Raw genomic sequence first — 17432 nt, forward strand, 5'->3', positions numbered from 1 at the left:
AACCTAAGTTTCACATGTGTGTAAGACTTATGTCCATGAAATACAAAGTGAAGTAATCTTTTATAGGTGATCAAATGTATAATGATAGCAGCCATCCAAGTCACAACCTCTTGTAAAAGCTCATGTAATTCATCAAATGGAAGAAGGTAACTCTTCTCATACAAGACATTTTGGTTAGCTATACCGTTGCATAGAGATGAAACTAGATGGTCTCTGGGTGATTCTTTACTCATCCTGTATTTTAGTAAGTTTCTAAGCAGTTAGCAAATCTTGTTTCATGAAGGTTCAAGAATGATATATTTCACAGTATCAATATGTATATAAACATTGAAGAAATTATTTTCTTTTGCCTAGGCCAGTGTCTTCATTTAAAATGAAAATGTAGGGTCCGAAAACATGGACAAAGGGTTGAGATTGTTTCTATACAGTTTAGTACCTGAGCTCTCTTCCCAGTATCACTCATTTCCAATGGCAGAAACCTGCCTATAACTTCAGTTTCAAGAGAAATGCTGCCCTTTGATGATCCACAGGCACTGGTTTAAACTTAACCTATGCTCTTGCAGATATGCATACAAATAAATGAAAAGATAGATCATAAAATATTTTCTTTCTTTATTTTTTTAAAATTTCCCTAATCTTGGAAGCTATTTTGGTATTTCCCAAGTTTAGAAGTGCCACTGATGTTTCTACCAGTCCCACATTTCTTTTTTGAGTCCCTTCCAAAATTCGATTGCAAATGGCTAAATTCAACAGAAGCATGGACACACGTGCTGAAGTTTTTGAAGTCATGTCCTTATTTCTCTTGAAAATATCTGACAGCTAAACTAGCCCAAAATTCCTATTATTTTTTTTATTATTAAATTGAGTATTTCTTATATTCATTTTGAGTGTTATTCCCTTTCCCGGTATCCGGGCAAACAACCCCCTCCCCCCTCTTCTTCCTTATGGGTGTTCCCCTCCCGACCCTCCCCCCATTGCCGCCCTCCCCCCACCAGTCTAGTTCATTGGGGGTACAGTCTTAGCAGGACCCAGGGCTTCTCCTTCCACTGGTGCTCTTACTAGGATATTCATTGCTACCTATGAGGTCAGAGTCCAGGGTCAGTCCATGTATAGTCTTTAGGTAGTGGCTTAGTCCCTGGAAGCTCTGGTTGCTTAGCATTGTTGTACATATGAGGTCTCGAGCCCCTTCAAGAGCTTCCAGTACTTTCTCTGATTCCTTCAACGGGGGTCCTATTCTCAGTTCAGTGGTTTGCTGCTGGCATTCGCCTCTGTATTTGCTGTATTCTGGCTGTGTCTCTCAGGAGCGATCTACATCCGGCTCCTGTCGGTCTGCACTTCTTTGCTTCATCCATCTTGTCTAATTGGGTGGCTGTATATGTATGGGCCACATGTGGGGCAGGCTCTGAATGGGTGTTCCGTCAGTCTCTGTTTTAATCTTTGCCTCTCTCTTCCCTGCCAAGGGTATTCTTGTTCCCCTTTTAAAGAAGGAGTGAAGCATTCACATTTTGATCATCCACCTTGAGTTTCATTTGTTCTAGGCATCTAGGGTAATTCAAGCATTTGGGCTAATAGCCACTTATCAATGAGTGCATACCATGTATGTCTTTCTGTGATTGGGTTAGCTCACTCAGGATGATGTTTTCCAGTTCCAACCATTTGCCTACGAATTTCATAAAGTCGTTGTTTTTGATAGCTGAGTAATATTCCATTGTGTAGATGTACCACATTTTCTGTATCCATTCCACTGTTGAAGGGCATCTGGGTTCTTTCCAGCTCTGGCTATTATAAATAAGGCTGCAATGAACATAGTTGAGCACGTGTCTTTTTTATATGTTGGGGCATCTTTTGGGTATATGCCCAAGAGAGGTATAGCTGGATCCTCAGGCAGTTCAATGTCCAATTTTCTGAGGAACCTCCAGACTGATTTCCAGAATGGTTGTACCAGTTTGCAATCCCACCAACAATGGAGGAGTGTTCCTCTTTCTCCACATCCTCGCCAGCATCTGTTGTCCCCTGAGTTTTTGATCATAGCCATTCTCACTGGTGTGAGGTGAAATCTCAGGGTTGTTTTGATTTGCATTTCCCTTATGACTAAAGATGTTGAACATTTCTTTAGGTGTTTCTCAGCCATTTGCCATTCCTCAGCTGTGAATTCTTTGTTTAGCTCTGAACCCCATTTTTTAATAAGGTTATTTGTTTCCCTGCGGTCTAACATCTTGAGTTCTTTGTATATTTTGGATATAAGGCCTCTATCTGTTGTAGGATTGGTAAAGATCTTTTCCCAATCTGTTGGTTGCTGTTTTGTCCTAACCACAGTGTCCTTTGCCTTACAGAAGCTTTGCAGTTCTATGAGATCCCATTTGTCGATTCTTGATCTTAGAGCGTAAGCCATTGGTGTTTTGTTTAGGAAATTTTTTCCAGTGCCCATGTGTTCCAGATGCTTCCCTAGTTTTTCTTCTATTAGTTTGAGTGTGTCTGGTTTGATGTGGAGGTCCTTGATCCACTTGGACTTAAGCTTTGTACAGGGTGATAAGCATGGATCGATCTGCATTCTTCTACATGTTGCCCTCCAGTTGAACCAGCACCATTTGCTGAAAATGCTATCTTTTTTCCATTGGATGGTTTTGGCTCCTTTGTCAAAAATCAAGTGACCATAGGTGTGTGGGTTCATTTCTGGGTCTTCAATTCTATTCCATTGGTCTATCTGTCTGTCTCTGTACCAATACCATGCAGTTTTTATCACTATTGCTCTGTAATACTGCTTGAGTTCAGGGATAGTGATTCCCCCTGAAGTCCTTTTATTGTTGAGGATAGCTTTAGCTATCCTGGGTTTTTGTTATTCCAGATGAACAAAATTCCTATTCTTATAATTCTGAACATATTGATTCTTTTATAATATAAATGCTTTTAAACATATTAAAATTAAACAAGACTAGATGCATTAGTCATAGATTTAGCTATTTATAATCATTATAATTCCATATAAGGAATAAAGACTACTTACAAACTATCAGGACACTGAAAACACTGGCTAGGGTGCACATCAAGATGAAAGTTTTGACGTGGAGTGTCTGCTTATATTTACATAGGTTTTTTTTTGAAGTGTTGGAGAGAAAACACTGATTGCATATTCACATATTGGCCTAGAGGTTTATTTCCTGTATATATTTATGGTTTTATATTATTGAGGAAGCATAAAATAAGACTTACAGATTAATTTAAAAATAAATACAAGTTACCATGTATTTATATGATCTATAAATCAGTTTTTGATATAAGTTATATTATACATTAAAATATTACATTTTACATGCACATGTTCTACATAAAACATAAATTCTTCCAACATTTTAAGGAAATAGATTTCATACTCAGCAGACAGTTCTGTCAAATTTTCTCTGTCTCATTTGCTCATTTTCCCTATCTAGGAAGGCCCACCACCGTAGATGAGACAATGAGCAAAGTAGAAATATGGCTTATTAGATCCTATTGGGATTTGAAATTTCCCCACCCAACATTACCAAATGTTGACTATATTGGAGGACTCCATTGCAAACCTGCTAAACCCTTGCCTAAGGTAAATACATTCTTTTTGTGTTTTTCATTTCATATCATTTCGGATGAAATGTTCTACATCTTTCATTACATTCTTCTCCCACTAATAGAGATATGTGGGAAGTGGAATTAAAAGTCCTGCTAAATGGGAGCTAAATAAACCCAGAAAAGAGGATGACAGACATAAAAAAATATATCAGTGAGTTAAGTCATGTAGGCTATTGGAGTGATTAGCAATTGGGTAAAGTTCTTTACCAAGCAACCATAAGAAAATGAGTTTGAATTCCAGTGCCCATATACAGAGTTGAGTATTCTGGCACAGCATGTATGACTTTAGTAATGAGTTGCAGAATCAGGTTAAAACTGAGGATACTAACTTGTTAAAATAGTGAGATTCATGTTCAATGAGAGACAATCTCAGAAATAATATGTTAAAGTTAATAGAGTAGAACATCTGATTTTATCATGGCCTTCATTAGCTAAAACAAATGCAGGGAATTTGGAGAAATTAAGAAAATATGCTCATTAATAACAATATCAAAAATTATTACATACTATGTGATTGTTTATTACAGTTATGATTATTTTATAAAGAGTCAAAACATTTTATTTATCATAGAAGGAAATGTGCATTAACTGTCACATGTGTACATACCACAGCATAGATATCATTTAATTAAACTCTAGCTAAGAGTATTAAATCAGCCATTATAGGAGAAAACTGAACAGTAATGCGACATTTGTGAATTCTGTTGGATGAAAAATGTAATTCAGTTACAAATTTACCAATAGTTCACACAATATATTTGCATTCGTTAGCTTTCAATTCACCAGAGGAAAACATTGAGAACATTTGTTGAACAAGTATGAGTATACTACATACTGCTGCCTGTGTTTTTCCATGCCAGTTCTGTCTTTTGTATGTTTTGTATGATTCTATACATTCCTAAGAATACTTCAATTTTTATTTTCCTAGAGTTCTTTTGTAAAGCTTTCATAAGTGATTGTTCTACAATTGCTATTGTGTGACCGAGAAAGTGATTTATTCACAGGATATGGAAGAATTTGTCCAGAGCTCTGGAGAGCACGGTGTGGTGGTGTTTTCTCTGGGGTCAATGGTCAGCAACATGACAGAAGAAAAGGCCAACGCAATTGCATGGGCCCTTGCCCAGATTCCACAAAAGGTGAGATAAAGTGCCCATGGGAGGTGACTGTAAACTGAGACTGTAAAAGTACTCAGAAAGTCTGATTCTAACAGTGATTGTGTGAAACCTAAAGGTTTAGCTAATGTCTAATTTACCAAGCCAAATTACAAACAGAAACACACAAGAGATGTCACAATACAGAGGATATTTTTGACTACAAGTGCCTTGAATATCAATCTTGTGATTTCTGTAGGTACATTCTGAAATGGTGGCATTCTGATGACAAGGGTCATGACTGTGAAGGGCATAGGTTGATATAGAAAATTCTTCTTGATTTCTCATGAAATGATAATAGTTGCAGCCATTGTTAGTTCTTGTGAACCAAAACCAAAATGTACAGAACTTGTGCAACTGAAAACACAACAAATCTAAGACAACACTTCACTAGTGGATGACCACACATGGGAAAATATTTGGAAAGGACAAATGGCTCCTTAAAATTTATTGTTTGATTTTAATTTTGATGATAAAAGCATACATAGTTAATACTGCACAGGTCAAATTAATACATTGGGCTTTCACAATGCACTGGCAATTTATTGGAGTATTTAACACAAACCCTTGTGGAGCTGCTTCCCAGAGACTGTGACTTGACACAATTTCATACTGTAACTCAGGTTAGTGGCTTCAATAGCCGGAAATCTCCATTCCTCAGACTCCTGAGGTAGGAAGATAGATGATTTTTAAGAACTTAAATAGTAGGGTGGGTAAGGAAGAGGGTGATTTAGTGAAGATTGGGGTAAGGAGGGATGAATAAGAAAAAAATATTATATGAAACTCTTAGGGAAATGAAAAAAGAGATATCAATGTAAATGTGTGGTCCTAGTCATTATTTGGAGTTCAGGTATGCAGATGATGCCAACATGCTCTGAACCTTTGGTCCACAGCAACTGCTCTTCAAAGGGTTGCATGTCTATGTTGCTGTAAAAATATAAAAATAAAATGGTAATTGTCTTTTACCCTGCTTGGTCCGCACCACGGTGCCCCAAGATATCTTCTAGATATCTTGGTGGAAACACATCCCAGCCACACTTTCCTACACTCAAACCCCCACATAAAAGAACATACAACACAATAATCTTAGATCCAATTGGTAAGATATAATTGCCCACTTAAACATACAAAGCCCAGTACCATCCATCCCTTGAGAACATTAATAACAACCTGTAAATACACAGAGCAGAATCATAACATCACCTGCCATGGCTTCTCCCCTCTCTCCATCTCCTCTTCTCCTCCTCTCTCCCTTAGTCTCCTCCTCTTCCTTCAAACTTCTCTCCCACCCATCCTTCCTTCTCCTCCAATGACAGGCCTCCTTCTATCCTGTACCTGCCTCACCTGTGTCATCATCCTATATTTCACCCTTTTGTCTAATTAAAAAAAAAACTTTTCTCTAAAATATAAGCTGAGCACAACTACTATCATTTTGTAATTAAGAGCATAAAATATATCTAATACCCAGTCCAATGCTATATCAGTTAAACAGAACATTTAGTTATCCATTCCAGCTTGTGAAAGGCTTAAAATCTGTATTATATCTTGGCTAGCTTGTATACTACCTGATAACTATCCAATAAAATATGTATATTTAGCGTTAAACAGCCTGATAGGCTATGAGACTATGTCTTCAACCCTGTCAGAAATCTGGGAATGACCAAATATCTATACACATAGGAAGCCTAACACGGCTTCCAGAACTGAGAGGTTGTAGAGACAAATCTCCACTAGCACAGTCCCCTGTTAGCAACATGTGAGCACAAGCCTTCTGGCCCAAAATCAACTGACAGACTGTAGAAATGCAGATTTTAAAGGGCTGATCACCCTGTCTTGGCAGAGTTTATCAGTCAACTATTTGCATAATTTGTCCATTTCTGGACAGTATTAGTCTGCAGATGAAACAGGCAGTTTTGTGTAGTGGCTGCCTAGCCACAAAGTATTGCATCACCTGGAGGTAGAGATGTTCACATTCTTCATTAAATCCACCAAAGGGGAACTGTTAGGAGCAGACATGTCTCAGCAAAAGATAAATAACTTTAAATCTCAATTTTGTGGATTTCTGACGTTTTTTAAAACCATCTACTTATATAAGACAATATGTACTCTTGTCTTTATATCTTAATAATATCTTGAAAGTTCTCTCACAAAGTCAGTAATATGTTTGCTATTTGGCCCTTAACTCACATGTGTAATCAACTCAGATGTTTGTAATGACATCAATAGAAGGACTGGCTCTAAACCTTGTACTTTTAAACTCTTTTGACAAATAAATTCTATACCAAAGCAAAGATATGATTTCGGCTTAGTTACCAAATGAGATTATGACTGTACAATTCAATCTAGCTAATTCCTCCCTGTTAAATTACAACCAATTTTAAGTACCTCATAAAAACAATTTTAGAAAAAACACTTTCAGCCTCACAAAGTCCAGGGAATTGTGGCGACGACTCCTCTATAACGTCTTCAAGCTGTACATGGGTGTTGAGATATCCTTAGGGGTAGGGGGTAGGAAGAATGAAGCAAATGCTGTAGCTGATGTGTCCTGACTGGACTCAGCTGAAATCCTTGTGACCAGGATTCCAAGTAGGCACACTCTGTAAAATACAGCTCTGAAGACAAAGGTTTAGAATCGAGATATCTTTTTGTTTGATTCTCCTGAATAAAATTTTCAGGCGGTCTACCTCTATCAAATCTGATCAGTATGACTCTGTGAGGTTTCCAGAGCCTAATCACAGGTTTTAAAAATATAAAGACAAAATCTTTCTCCCAAAATACTGTGTTCCTTAGACTGAAACCAGAAAAGCTTGTATCTTGCACTCTCTCCCAGAGTAATAATATAATTATAAAACTCAAAGTCATACCCATTATGAAAATTAAACCATTTTTTAAAAAGGAAGTAAGCTGAACAATGAGTCTGATAGGCTTTTGTACTCTATGAGATCAGGAATTTAACCCAAAATATATCCATCTGTTAAGCTCTCTACCCGGAGCCACAGATTTTTCTTTAACCTTAATAACTTCTAAAATATATGCTTGCATTCACTCTCCTTGGTTTTACAGACATTTCATCACAACTCTCTACTTGGAGTTAGTGACTAATTTTTCCCTATCTAAATTCTGAACCATGGATGAAAATCCCCACCTGATTCAGGTAATCTCTTTACTCTTTTCTTTCTAAAAACAGACTCACTCCCCTTTTAATAATACCTGCAATTAAGAAATAGCTTGTCTAACTAGGATTTCAACCCAAAATTCCCGTGGAGTCCACGTTAAAAAGAATGTGAGTATCCTGAAAGAATTTCTAAACAACTTTCTTTAAAAAGCAGCTTTTAATCTCTGACTCTCTGATCTGCCATTACTTATCACACAGGAGGGGACCAACAGCCTGCCAGCCCAGGTGGCTTTGCCTTTCTTTGTTTGAATTCCTGCTCTTAAGATATTAACATGGCACCAGCCTCCTCTTACTTAGAAAATAAAAACTTTCTCTCAACTCTCAGGATTACTAGTGCATTCTTGCCCATCACATTAGTGTGCCATCTGTTGTTGTAAAAATATAAAAATAATAAAGAGTATAGTTGTCTTTTACCCCGCTAGGCCCACGCCACAGTGTCCCAAGATATTTGCTAGATATTTTGGCGGAAACACATCCCAGCCACACTTTCCTACACTCAAACCCCCACATAAAAGAACACACAACACAATAATCTTAGATCCAGTTGGTAAGATATAATTGCCCACTTAAACATACAAAGCCCAGTACCATCCATCCCTTGAGAACATTAATAACAACCTGTAAATACACAGAGCAGAATCTTAACATCACCTGCAATGGCTTCTCCCCTCTCTCCATCTCCTCTTCTCCTCCTCTCTCCCTTAGTCTCCTCCTCTTCCTTCAAACTTCTCTCCCACCCATCCTTCCTTCTCCTCCAATGACAGGCCTCCTTCTATCCTGTACCTGCCTCACCTGTGACATCATCCTATATGTCTACTCGGCTGAAGTTGGTACAGAAGGTTTAATACCTGTGTTTGAATCCTACACTGTCACCATTTCATAGAAAGGTGGAAGCCAGAGGCATTAGCCAACTTTATTCAGAGAATAACACTCCGAGGGTCACAAAAGGTCATATGAGTCCATAGCACATGATTTCCAGCTTCGTTCAATCATAAAATGATATGTGTATGATAAAACCAAAGTTTTGTCAAAAGAAACATGAAGGACAGCTTAAACACTGCCTGGCATACAGTAGGAAGTTGAAGTGGTTAACCTGAAGCAGACCCACTCTTCTCTGCTAGAGCTGAGAAGAGGGCCAAATCACAATCCAAGAGTAACTTCTGGGTTTGAAGAAACTATGGTCAATGACCCTTGTCTAGTTTTCTTAGAATGTTTTCACAAGCACTGAAAAATTTCCTCTATGTTCAGAGTCTTTTCTCACATCTCTTCATTTCTGACTTTTTTAAGCACAGAATATCCAGAGTTATTTTAATATGCATTCAAATTTAGTTATATTTGGATGCATGAATATCCCCAGATTCATGGGAATAAATAGATGGACTCACCAGAAATCCTCAGGTGAGGACAGACAATGGCAACAGTTAACTTCTTGTTTGGTACATACAGTTCTTAATAGGCCAATGTAGACAGACTTTACTTCTGGTGGCAGAGTCAATGAATCTTTTTACCTTTTAGCTGGAGGATTTCTATCTTCATCATGACTGCCACTATCTTCTCACCTGCATTTTTGTCCTTCATGACTCAGGCCTAGAGGAGCCTGAGAGAAATCCAAATTGTTTCATTGGAACATCTGCAATGGCAGATACATATCCTTTGCCAAACCTTGAGACAGTTGGCCTCCCAAGGTGAAAGTAGTTGTAATCACCTAGGCCTGTCTAAAGGAAATCCAGAATACTATGTAGAGAAATAATTTGTGTTCCTGAATATTTATCACCTTCAGGTAAATTTAAAAATGAGCATATATTAGGAAAGTTCAAGGAGATCTCTTGCTGTCCTCCATGATGATTTATTTTTAATAATTGTTATTTTATGGAAGTAGAAGCAATTAAGAAAGCACAAAGGGAGACAACCCTGGATATAGAAAACCAAAGGAAGAGACAAGGAGCCGTAGATACAATCATCACCAACAGAATACAAGAGAAAGAAGAGAGAATCTCAGGAGCAGAAGATTCCATAGAATCATCGACACAACGGTCAAAGATAATGTAAAATGTAAAAAGCTGCTGGTCCAAAATATACAGGAAATCCAGTACTCAATGAAAAGATCAAACCAAAGGACAATAGGTATAGAAGAGAGGGAAGACTGCCAGCCAAAAAGACCAGTAAATATCTTCAGCAAAATCATAGAAGAAAACTTCCCAAACTTAAAGAAAGAGATGTCTATAATCATACAAGAAGCCTACAGAACTCCAAATAGATTGGACCAGAAAAGAAACTCCTCCCATCACATAATAGTCAAAACACCAAATGCACAAAACAAAGAAAGAATATTAAAAGCAGTAAGGGAAAAAGGTCAAGTAACATATAAAGGCAGACCTATCAGAATCACACCAGACTTCTCACCAGAGACTATGAAAGCCAGAAGATCCTGGACAGATGTCATACAGACCCTAAGAGAACACAAATGCCAGCCCAGGTTACTTTGTATCCTGCAAAACTCTCAATTAACATAGATGGAGATACCAAGATAGTCCATGACAAAACCAAATTTACACAATATCTTTCTACAGGAACCAGATGTAGATCTCTACTGAGAGACACAGCCAGAATACAGCAAATACATAGGCGAATACCATCATTAAACTACAGACCTGAGAAAGGGACCCCCGTTGTAGGAATCTTAAAAGGGACTGAAAGAGCTTGAAGGTGCTCGAGACCCCATATGAACAACAATGCCAACCAACCAGATCTTCTAGGACCTAAGGCCAGATCTTCTAGCCACTACCCAAAGACTATATATGGACTGACCCTGGGCTCCAACCTCATAGGTAGCCATGAATAGCCTAGTAACAGCACTAGTGGAAGGGGAAGCCCTTGGTCCTGCCAAGACTGAAATCCAGTGAACGAGATTGTTGCCGGGGGGGGGGGGGAAGCAGCAATGGTGGGAGGATGGGGAGGGGAACACCCTTAAAGAAAGGGAGGGGGAGAGTTTAAGGGGATGTTGGCCTGGAAACCAGGAAAGGGAATAACAATCTAAATGCAAATAAGAAATACCCATGTGGGTTGGGGATTTAGCTCAGTGGTAGAGCGCTTGCCTAGCAAGCACAAGGCCCTGGGTTCAGTCCCCAGCTCCGAAAAAAAGAAAAGAAAAAAAAAGTAAAAAAAATAGCCAGGTTACTAAAGATGACAAAAAAAGAAAAAAAATGTTATTTTAACATTCCATGTGTTCTCTCAATTATACCCTGGCCATGATGGTCATAAAGAATTCTTAAAATATGATGTATATTCCATCATTTACAGAAGTTTTAATTTTTTCTGCTACAGCCTAGTCCACTGTCAGTTTCTATTAATGTAGGCACTCCTTATCTTCAAAAGTTTAGATAAGAAAATGTACATTGCAAAAGAATTTTCTGAGTACAGTGGTAGAACCAAAAGAAATTTAGAATGTATATCAATGCACATATGCAGGTACACATCCAAGAGAGAAGAGCATAGTGAATTGCATCTATTTTCTCTAATTTCTTATTTTTATCTTTTTTGTCAACTCTTGCTTTATGAATATGATATCAAAATGGATAATAAATAGTATATTCTTGTAAAATTTGTATAACTTTTCTATGTGTGATATGGTATTGACAATAGTTCCTCCCATGATATACCAATTGACCAAGAAGAGAAAGGCAAGTAAAATATTATGGCCATTATAAAGTAGATGGATCCATTCCAAAGGCTTATTCATTTTGTTGTTTAATACATATAGGAGAAAATTTAGTGGAAAAAAATAAGTGTAAAGGCAGTGAGGATTCCACAATATAAATAATGCCTTTTTACTTTGATTCAAATAGATGTAATAATTTTGACTCTGAAAATGAAATCATCGATTTTCTAATGCCATCAGCCAGAGTTAAATAGAATGGTTAGTCTACAATTAGGTATTCTCAAATATAGTATGTAGGTGATAAATATTCTCTAATAATTTTGAAAGTTGTTCAATGTTTTTAAATTGTTCTTTTCATGGTTACCAACAATCATTCTTGTTACTAGTTGACCTAGATATTACAATGTCTGACCTTTGTACCATGACAGGAGTAATAATTATTCCATATTTATGTAGCACATTCTGAACCTTGCCATATACATATTGTAGGTCTTTCGGTTTGGAGGTGATTATCAGAAAATCATCGATATAATGAATAATATAACCATAAGAGAAGGCATGCCTCATAGGTCTATAACCATTACAGCGTGAAATTGAGGCATCAGAGTGCATTTTGCCATCCTCTGAGGTAATAAAGGACATTGAAATTACAGCTGTGGTTCTTAAGGGTTGAGTGAAGAAACAGAAAAGGCTAAACATACCTTATTATTAAGATGAATAGGTATAGTGTAAAAGCAGTTTTTCAAATTCATAACAATTGAAGACCAATCTTTACTAATAGGTGTCAGTGTAGGTAATGGCTGTAAAGCTCAAATAGACCACATGGCAGCATTAAGATTTCACAAGTCAACTAAGCATTCTGTTTATCATATTTGGAAGTTACAAACCATGATAAACTACTGTGACTCCAAAAGTAATACAACTATTCCAGGCAGATTCGTTCCCCAATAACCTGTCTGTCAATTAATAGGGCATTGGAGATGGGAAATGGCAATACTTTAGTACAAGGACTATCCAGTGCAGCACTTGCTTGAGTAGTAGCTTGTAATAAAATAATAGATTGGGTATACTCTGAAGCTGGCAGAAATTTTATATTCTTTAGATTTAAATCCTCACATTGTCTAGTCTTAGGATTCCCTCATAAGGCTGGCATTGTTTTTCTTTTTTTTTGCCAAGCAATGTATTGCCATACTCACCATATTTCTTTCATCATTCCTTATCCTAATGTTTGTCCTTTTTGCATACAGAGTATAAGCCAGGTCTTCTTGATTCTGAGCACTGAACTGTTATAAGGGCAACTTACTTTGATTCTTAAAGTGGTCACTTTAACAATGTCAATTTTTGTAGAACAAACTTTCCTCAAACAGGTGATTTCCCTCTAGGTTTGTAAGTCCGTACAGAGCTTCATAACTTCAGAAAGTCGATAACATTCTCTCTTTGAAACTTAATTAAACTTTGCCAATCATCATTGTAATTATCTGAAGTAACTCTTTAAGAACTCTAGAATTTATTTTACCTTTACTTATTTTTCAATAGCATCTCTGAATCTCCCTCTGAAATTGGCATAAGGTGCAGAGGTATCTTACATATTTCTATATTTCAAGATACTAAGTCTGATTCCATATTAGTTTTCATGCAGGTAGCCATAGTAGCATATCTAATGTGAGGGGACTGAAGGAGGTATATCTTACAACTTGTAATTTGTTGATAAAAATCCTTGTCAGCCTTTATCTATGATATTTCTGGGATTATCCCTCAGTCCTAACTGCTGAATGTTTTAATGGGCTTTACCTTCAAGCCATACCTACCAGTGAGGAAATTGAAATGTGCTAAGAAGTATTTTAGCAATTAAATGAAAACCATAAGGCAGAGTTTTTGCCACATTGCCCCAACCAAAGTTAGTCACAGTGGTATCGAGCAATAGGTCCATAGGAAGCACAGGCCCATTTAAAATCTTTCACAATATCCATATCTAATTCCTGATAAACATTTTGATTTTATTGAAACTTTACTAGGAACCACTAACAAGGTTCGAGAGGAATGGATGGATGAATTTCTTTCCCTTGAATTGTCTGAGCTTGCCTAGGATGCAGTAATAGCTTTGTCCATAGGCTCTCCTAAATCCTCTTTAAACAGGGAAATATTTCAGGATTTGATCACCTGTGCAGTTCCCAGTAGTGCTATTTTCCTTTGTATTTTGTCTGCACTGGGAAATCTGCTCCTGATCTTTTTTTAATATTTTTTATTTAAGTTTATTTAAATTTCAAATGTTATCTCCTTTCCAGTTTCCAGTCAATAAACCACCTATCACATCCCCCCCTTCTATGAGGGTGTTCCCTGACCCAACACACACCTTCCCGCCTCCCTGTCCTGACATTGCACTACACTAGTGAGTCTAGCCTTGCTAGGATCAAGGGCTTCTCCTCCCATTGGTGCCCAACTAGACCATCCTCTGCCACATGAACTTTAAAAAATTTTTTTTTAAAACATTGTTGTCATGTTTATATTCATGGAAGAACTTGGGCATCACTTCTTGGTGATTACTAACCTAATCTTTGTAAAGAAAGTATTTTGATAACAGTCTAAATCAATGTCCCTAAGACCAATATCAAGTATAGATCTCTATGTATTCTGCCCTGATATGCTGATTCAACTCTTACTGTGAGTGTGCCCAATTTCCTGATATGAACCCAACTTTAAATCCCCATTCAGTACCACTTGTCATAGCTCAAGAGTAGAGTGAGACTAGGTACAATGGAGCTGATATGTGAATCAGAGTAACTTCTCATGAAATAGCCAACTTTATTCACAACCTCAAACAATGCATACTCTGAGGCTTAAGAAATGTCATATGAGTAAAGATCATAGGTCTTCAAGCTGTATACAATCACAAGGACCAGTCAGGATACTAATATATAGACTCAACTCCTATCTGGTGCACATAGGAAGATGGCACAGACACATAACAAGAGAAATCTTATTTCAAAGAAACATGGTAGCAAGACTCTTGTCCTGTTTTCTCAGAGTATTCTCAGTGCTCTAAGAGTTCTACTCACACAACTCCATTCCTGGACCATTCCAACACTACAATATGGAAGGGTTCTTCCAGATGAGTTAGATGACTCCATAGTCCTATGATCCAACACGTTGGCTATTAATTCCAAGTACTCATGGGCAAAGAGATTTCTGAATGGGAAACAAAAATCAATGACACACAATCAATGACAAAAAAATTGAAATTCAATAAGATTACATAAAATAAGTGAACAAATATAAAACTCCACAGTGTTTAAAATGTAGTTTTATTACAATATTAAGACTGGAATATTAGAGATGTCAAAATCATTTAGATGAAATAAATTATTAAAAATTTGCCAATACTCTTTGCAGATGAATTATGTCACCATGGCAACGTACTAATATTTTCCTGTATCATTAACTGTCTCATTTGTCTAAACATTTCTTCCTCAAAAGTGGAGATTATGGTTACCTGTGCGAGTGTAACACAAAAAATGCTGACACTATTGTGTGAGTCTTCTGAGTTCTCAGTACTTACTGCTTCTGACCCTCTCATCTATCCCATGGGAGGTATTCAGAGCAGTTTTCTCTATCCTTAAAAAAATGCTACATTTTAAAATTGTTTCTCTTTTAGAAATTATAATTATATCATTTCTGCCTTTCCATTCCTCCTTTCAAACACTCCCATAAACGTGCCCCCTTGGTCTTTTTCAAATACACCGAGCTCTGTTTTCCATTACTTGTTACATACACATATTTATGTCTCTACACTTATATTCCTAAATATATCCTGCTCTGTCTTTATAATGTTAAATATGACTGCATCAACAAAATTGTCTAACATTTAACAGGTTCTTTGGAAATTTGATGGCAAAACCCCAGCAACATTAGGACCCAATACCAGAGTCTACAAGTGGCTCCCGCAGAATGACATCCTGGGTAAGTCTCTGGAAATCAAATGCAACATCATGACTGAGTAACTGATTACTGTAGCTATTTCTTTTAACTTCAAACTCTTCGTATCACACATACTTCATGGATTATTTATTTAAGATAACAAGTTCTGACATGGATTTGGTCTTTTTATCCCTCATTTCTTTCTTCCTTTTCTTATTCCTATCTTTCTCTTTTTTTAAGTCAAGGGGATTTTATTCTAATTAATTATTGTTAACTAGAAACAAATATCAAAACTCTGATTTCTGCACAACAACTTTATAATGAAATATGTTGGCATACACATAAGTTTCTAAGAGGTTATAGTCCCATACCTTATTTACTGTTAAAAGACTCAATCCTAACACCACTTCCTTTTTCTTTCTCCTTCTGACTTTACATTTTAATCATTTTGCATAAACATGTGTTTACCAGTGCCTAACTCTCAACATGCAGATTGTTAAGGTTAAATAACTCCCTCGGTTTACAACAGAATGATTCTTAATCCACTCAGAGCAACCAAGGTCAACTTTAAAACATTGTTAAATTGGTTATTTTATTTATTTACATTTAAAGTGTTATTCCCCTTCCCATGTTCCCTTCCACAAAGCCACTATTCCCTGATTTTTTTTTCATACCTCTATGTGGGTGCTCCCACATCTCCTCAAATACTACTGGCTCAGCGGCCTAGTTTTCCCCTATCTTGAGTCATCAAGCCTCCACAGACTCAATGGGATTCCCTCCAACTGATGCCAGATAAGGGCATCCTTTCTCAAATATTCAGCTGGAGCCATGGAACACTCTGTTTGTATCTTTGGTTGGTGGTTTAGTCCCTGAGAATTTACGAAGGTCTGGTTGGTAGATATTGTTGTTCTTCCTATGGGGATGTAAACCCCTTCAGCTCCCTCACTCTTTGCCCTAACTTTTCCATAGGGGTCATCAAGCTCACTCTGATAGTTGACTGCAAGTATCCATATCCGTATTGGTCAGGCTCTGGAAAAGCCTTCTAGGGGACAGCTATATCAGGTTCTTGTCATATCAATGGTACCTGGGTTTGTTGTCTGCTGAGGGGATGGATCCCTTGGTGGAGCAGACTCTGGATGCCCTTTCTTTCAGTTTCTGCTCTACTCATTGTCCCTGCTTTTCCTTTTGACAGGAGGAATTCTGGTTTAAGATTTTTGAGGTGGGTGGTTGGGCCCATCCCTCAAACAGAGGCCTTGGCTATCCATTGAATATGGTCTCTGCAGACTTTCTCTCCCCTTTGTTGGTTATTTCAGCTAATGTCCTCCCTGTTTGTTCCTAGAAACCTCTTGAGTCCCTGGAACCTGGTGCTTTCTAATGTCTTTCACTAGTTGCATCTACACACCTCAATTCAAATTCCTGGCCCTCTGTACATCTCCCTTATATCCTCCTATATCTGAAATGCCATAGAATCTTTCCCTTCCTCTCCTTTCCTGCTCCAAGATCCCTCCTACCCTCTACTTATTTTGATTATTTTCTACTCCATTTGAGTATGACTGAAACATCCACATTTGTCTTCTTGAACTTCACATGGTCTGTGAGATGTGTCATTAGAATTTTGAGCTTTCTATGTCTTATAACCACTAATCAGTGAGTACATACAATGTGTGTTCTTTTGTGCCTGGGTTACCTCACTCAGGATGAGATTTTCTAGTTCCTTCCACTTCCCTTCAAATTTCAAGAAGTCATTTTTTTAACAGCTGAGTAATATTCCATTGTGTAAATGTGCCACATTTTCTGTATGCACTCGTCTGTTCAGGGACATCTGGGTTGTTATCATCTTCTGGCTATTTTAAATAAAGCTGCTATGAACATAGTGGAGCACAGTTTTTTGTTATATGTTGAGACATATTTTGGGTATATGCCCAGGAGT

The 17432-nt window shown here is 37.4% G+C and overlaps 1 protein-coding gene across 2 annotated transcripts in view; it reads left to right on the plus strand.

The window, feature by feature from the left end:
- The window catches only part of LOC134478834 (UDP-glucuronosyltransferase 2B2), a 34960-nt gene that overhangs the window by 1124 nt on the left and 16404 nt on the right, over positions 1–17432 (plus strand). For both annotated transcript variants that reach the window (XM_063273750.1, XM_063273751.1), the window contains exons 2-4: positions 3429–3577; positions 4608–4739; positions 15457–15544. In XM_063273750.1, coding sequence (XP_063129820.1) covers positions 3429–3577; positions 4608–4739; positions 15457–15544 — 369 coding nt within the window. The remainder of the gene's footprint in view (positions 1–3428; positions 3578–4607; positions 4740–15456; positions 15545–17432) is intronic.

Source organism: Rattus norvegicus, chromosome 14 (genome assembly GCF_036323735.1).
Source record: "Rattus norvegicus strain BN/NHsdMcwi chromosome 14, GRCr8, whole genome shotgun sequence".
Lineage (NCBI taxonomy): Eukaryota > Metazoa > Chordata > Mammalia > Rodentia > Muridae > Rattus > Rattus norvegicus.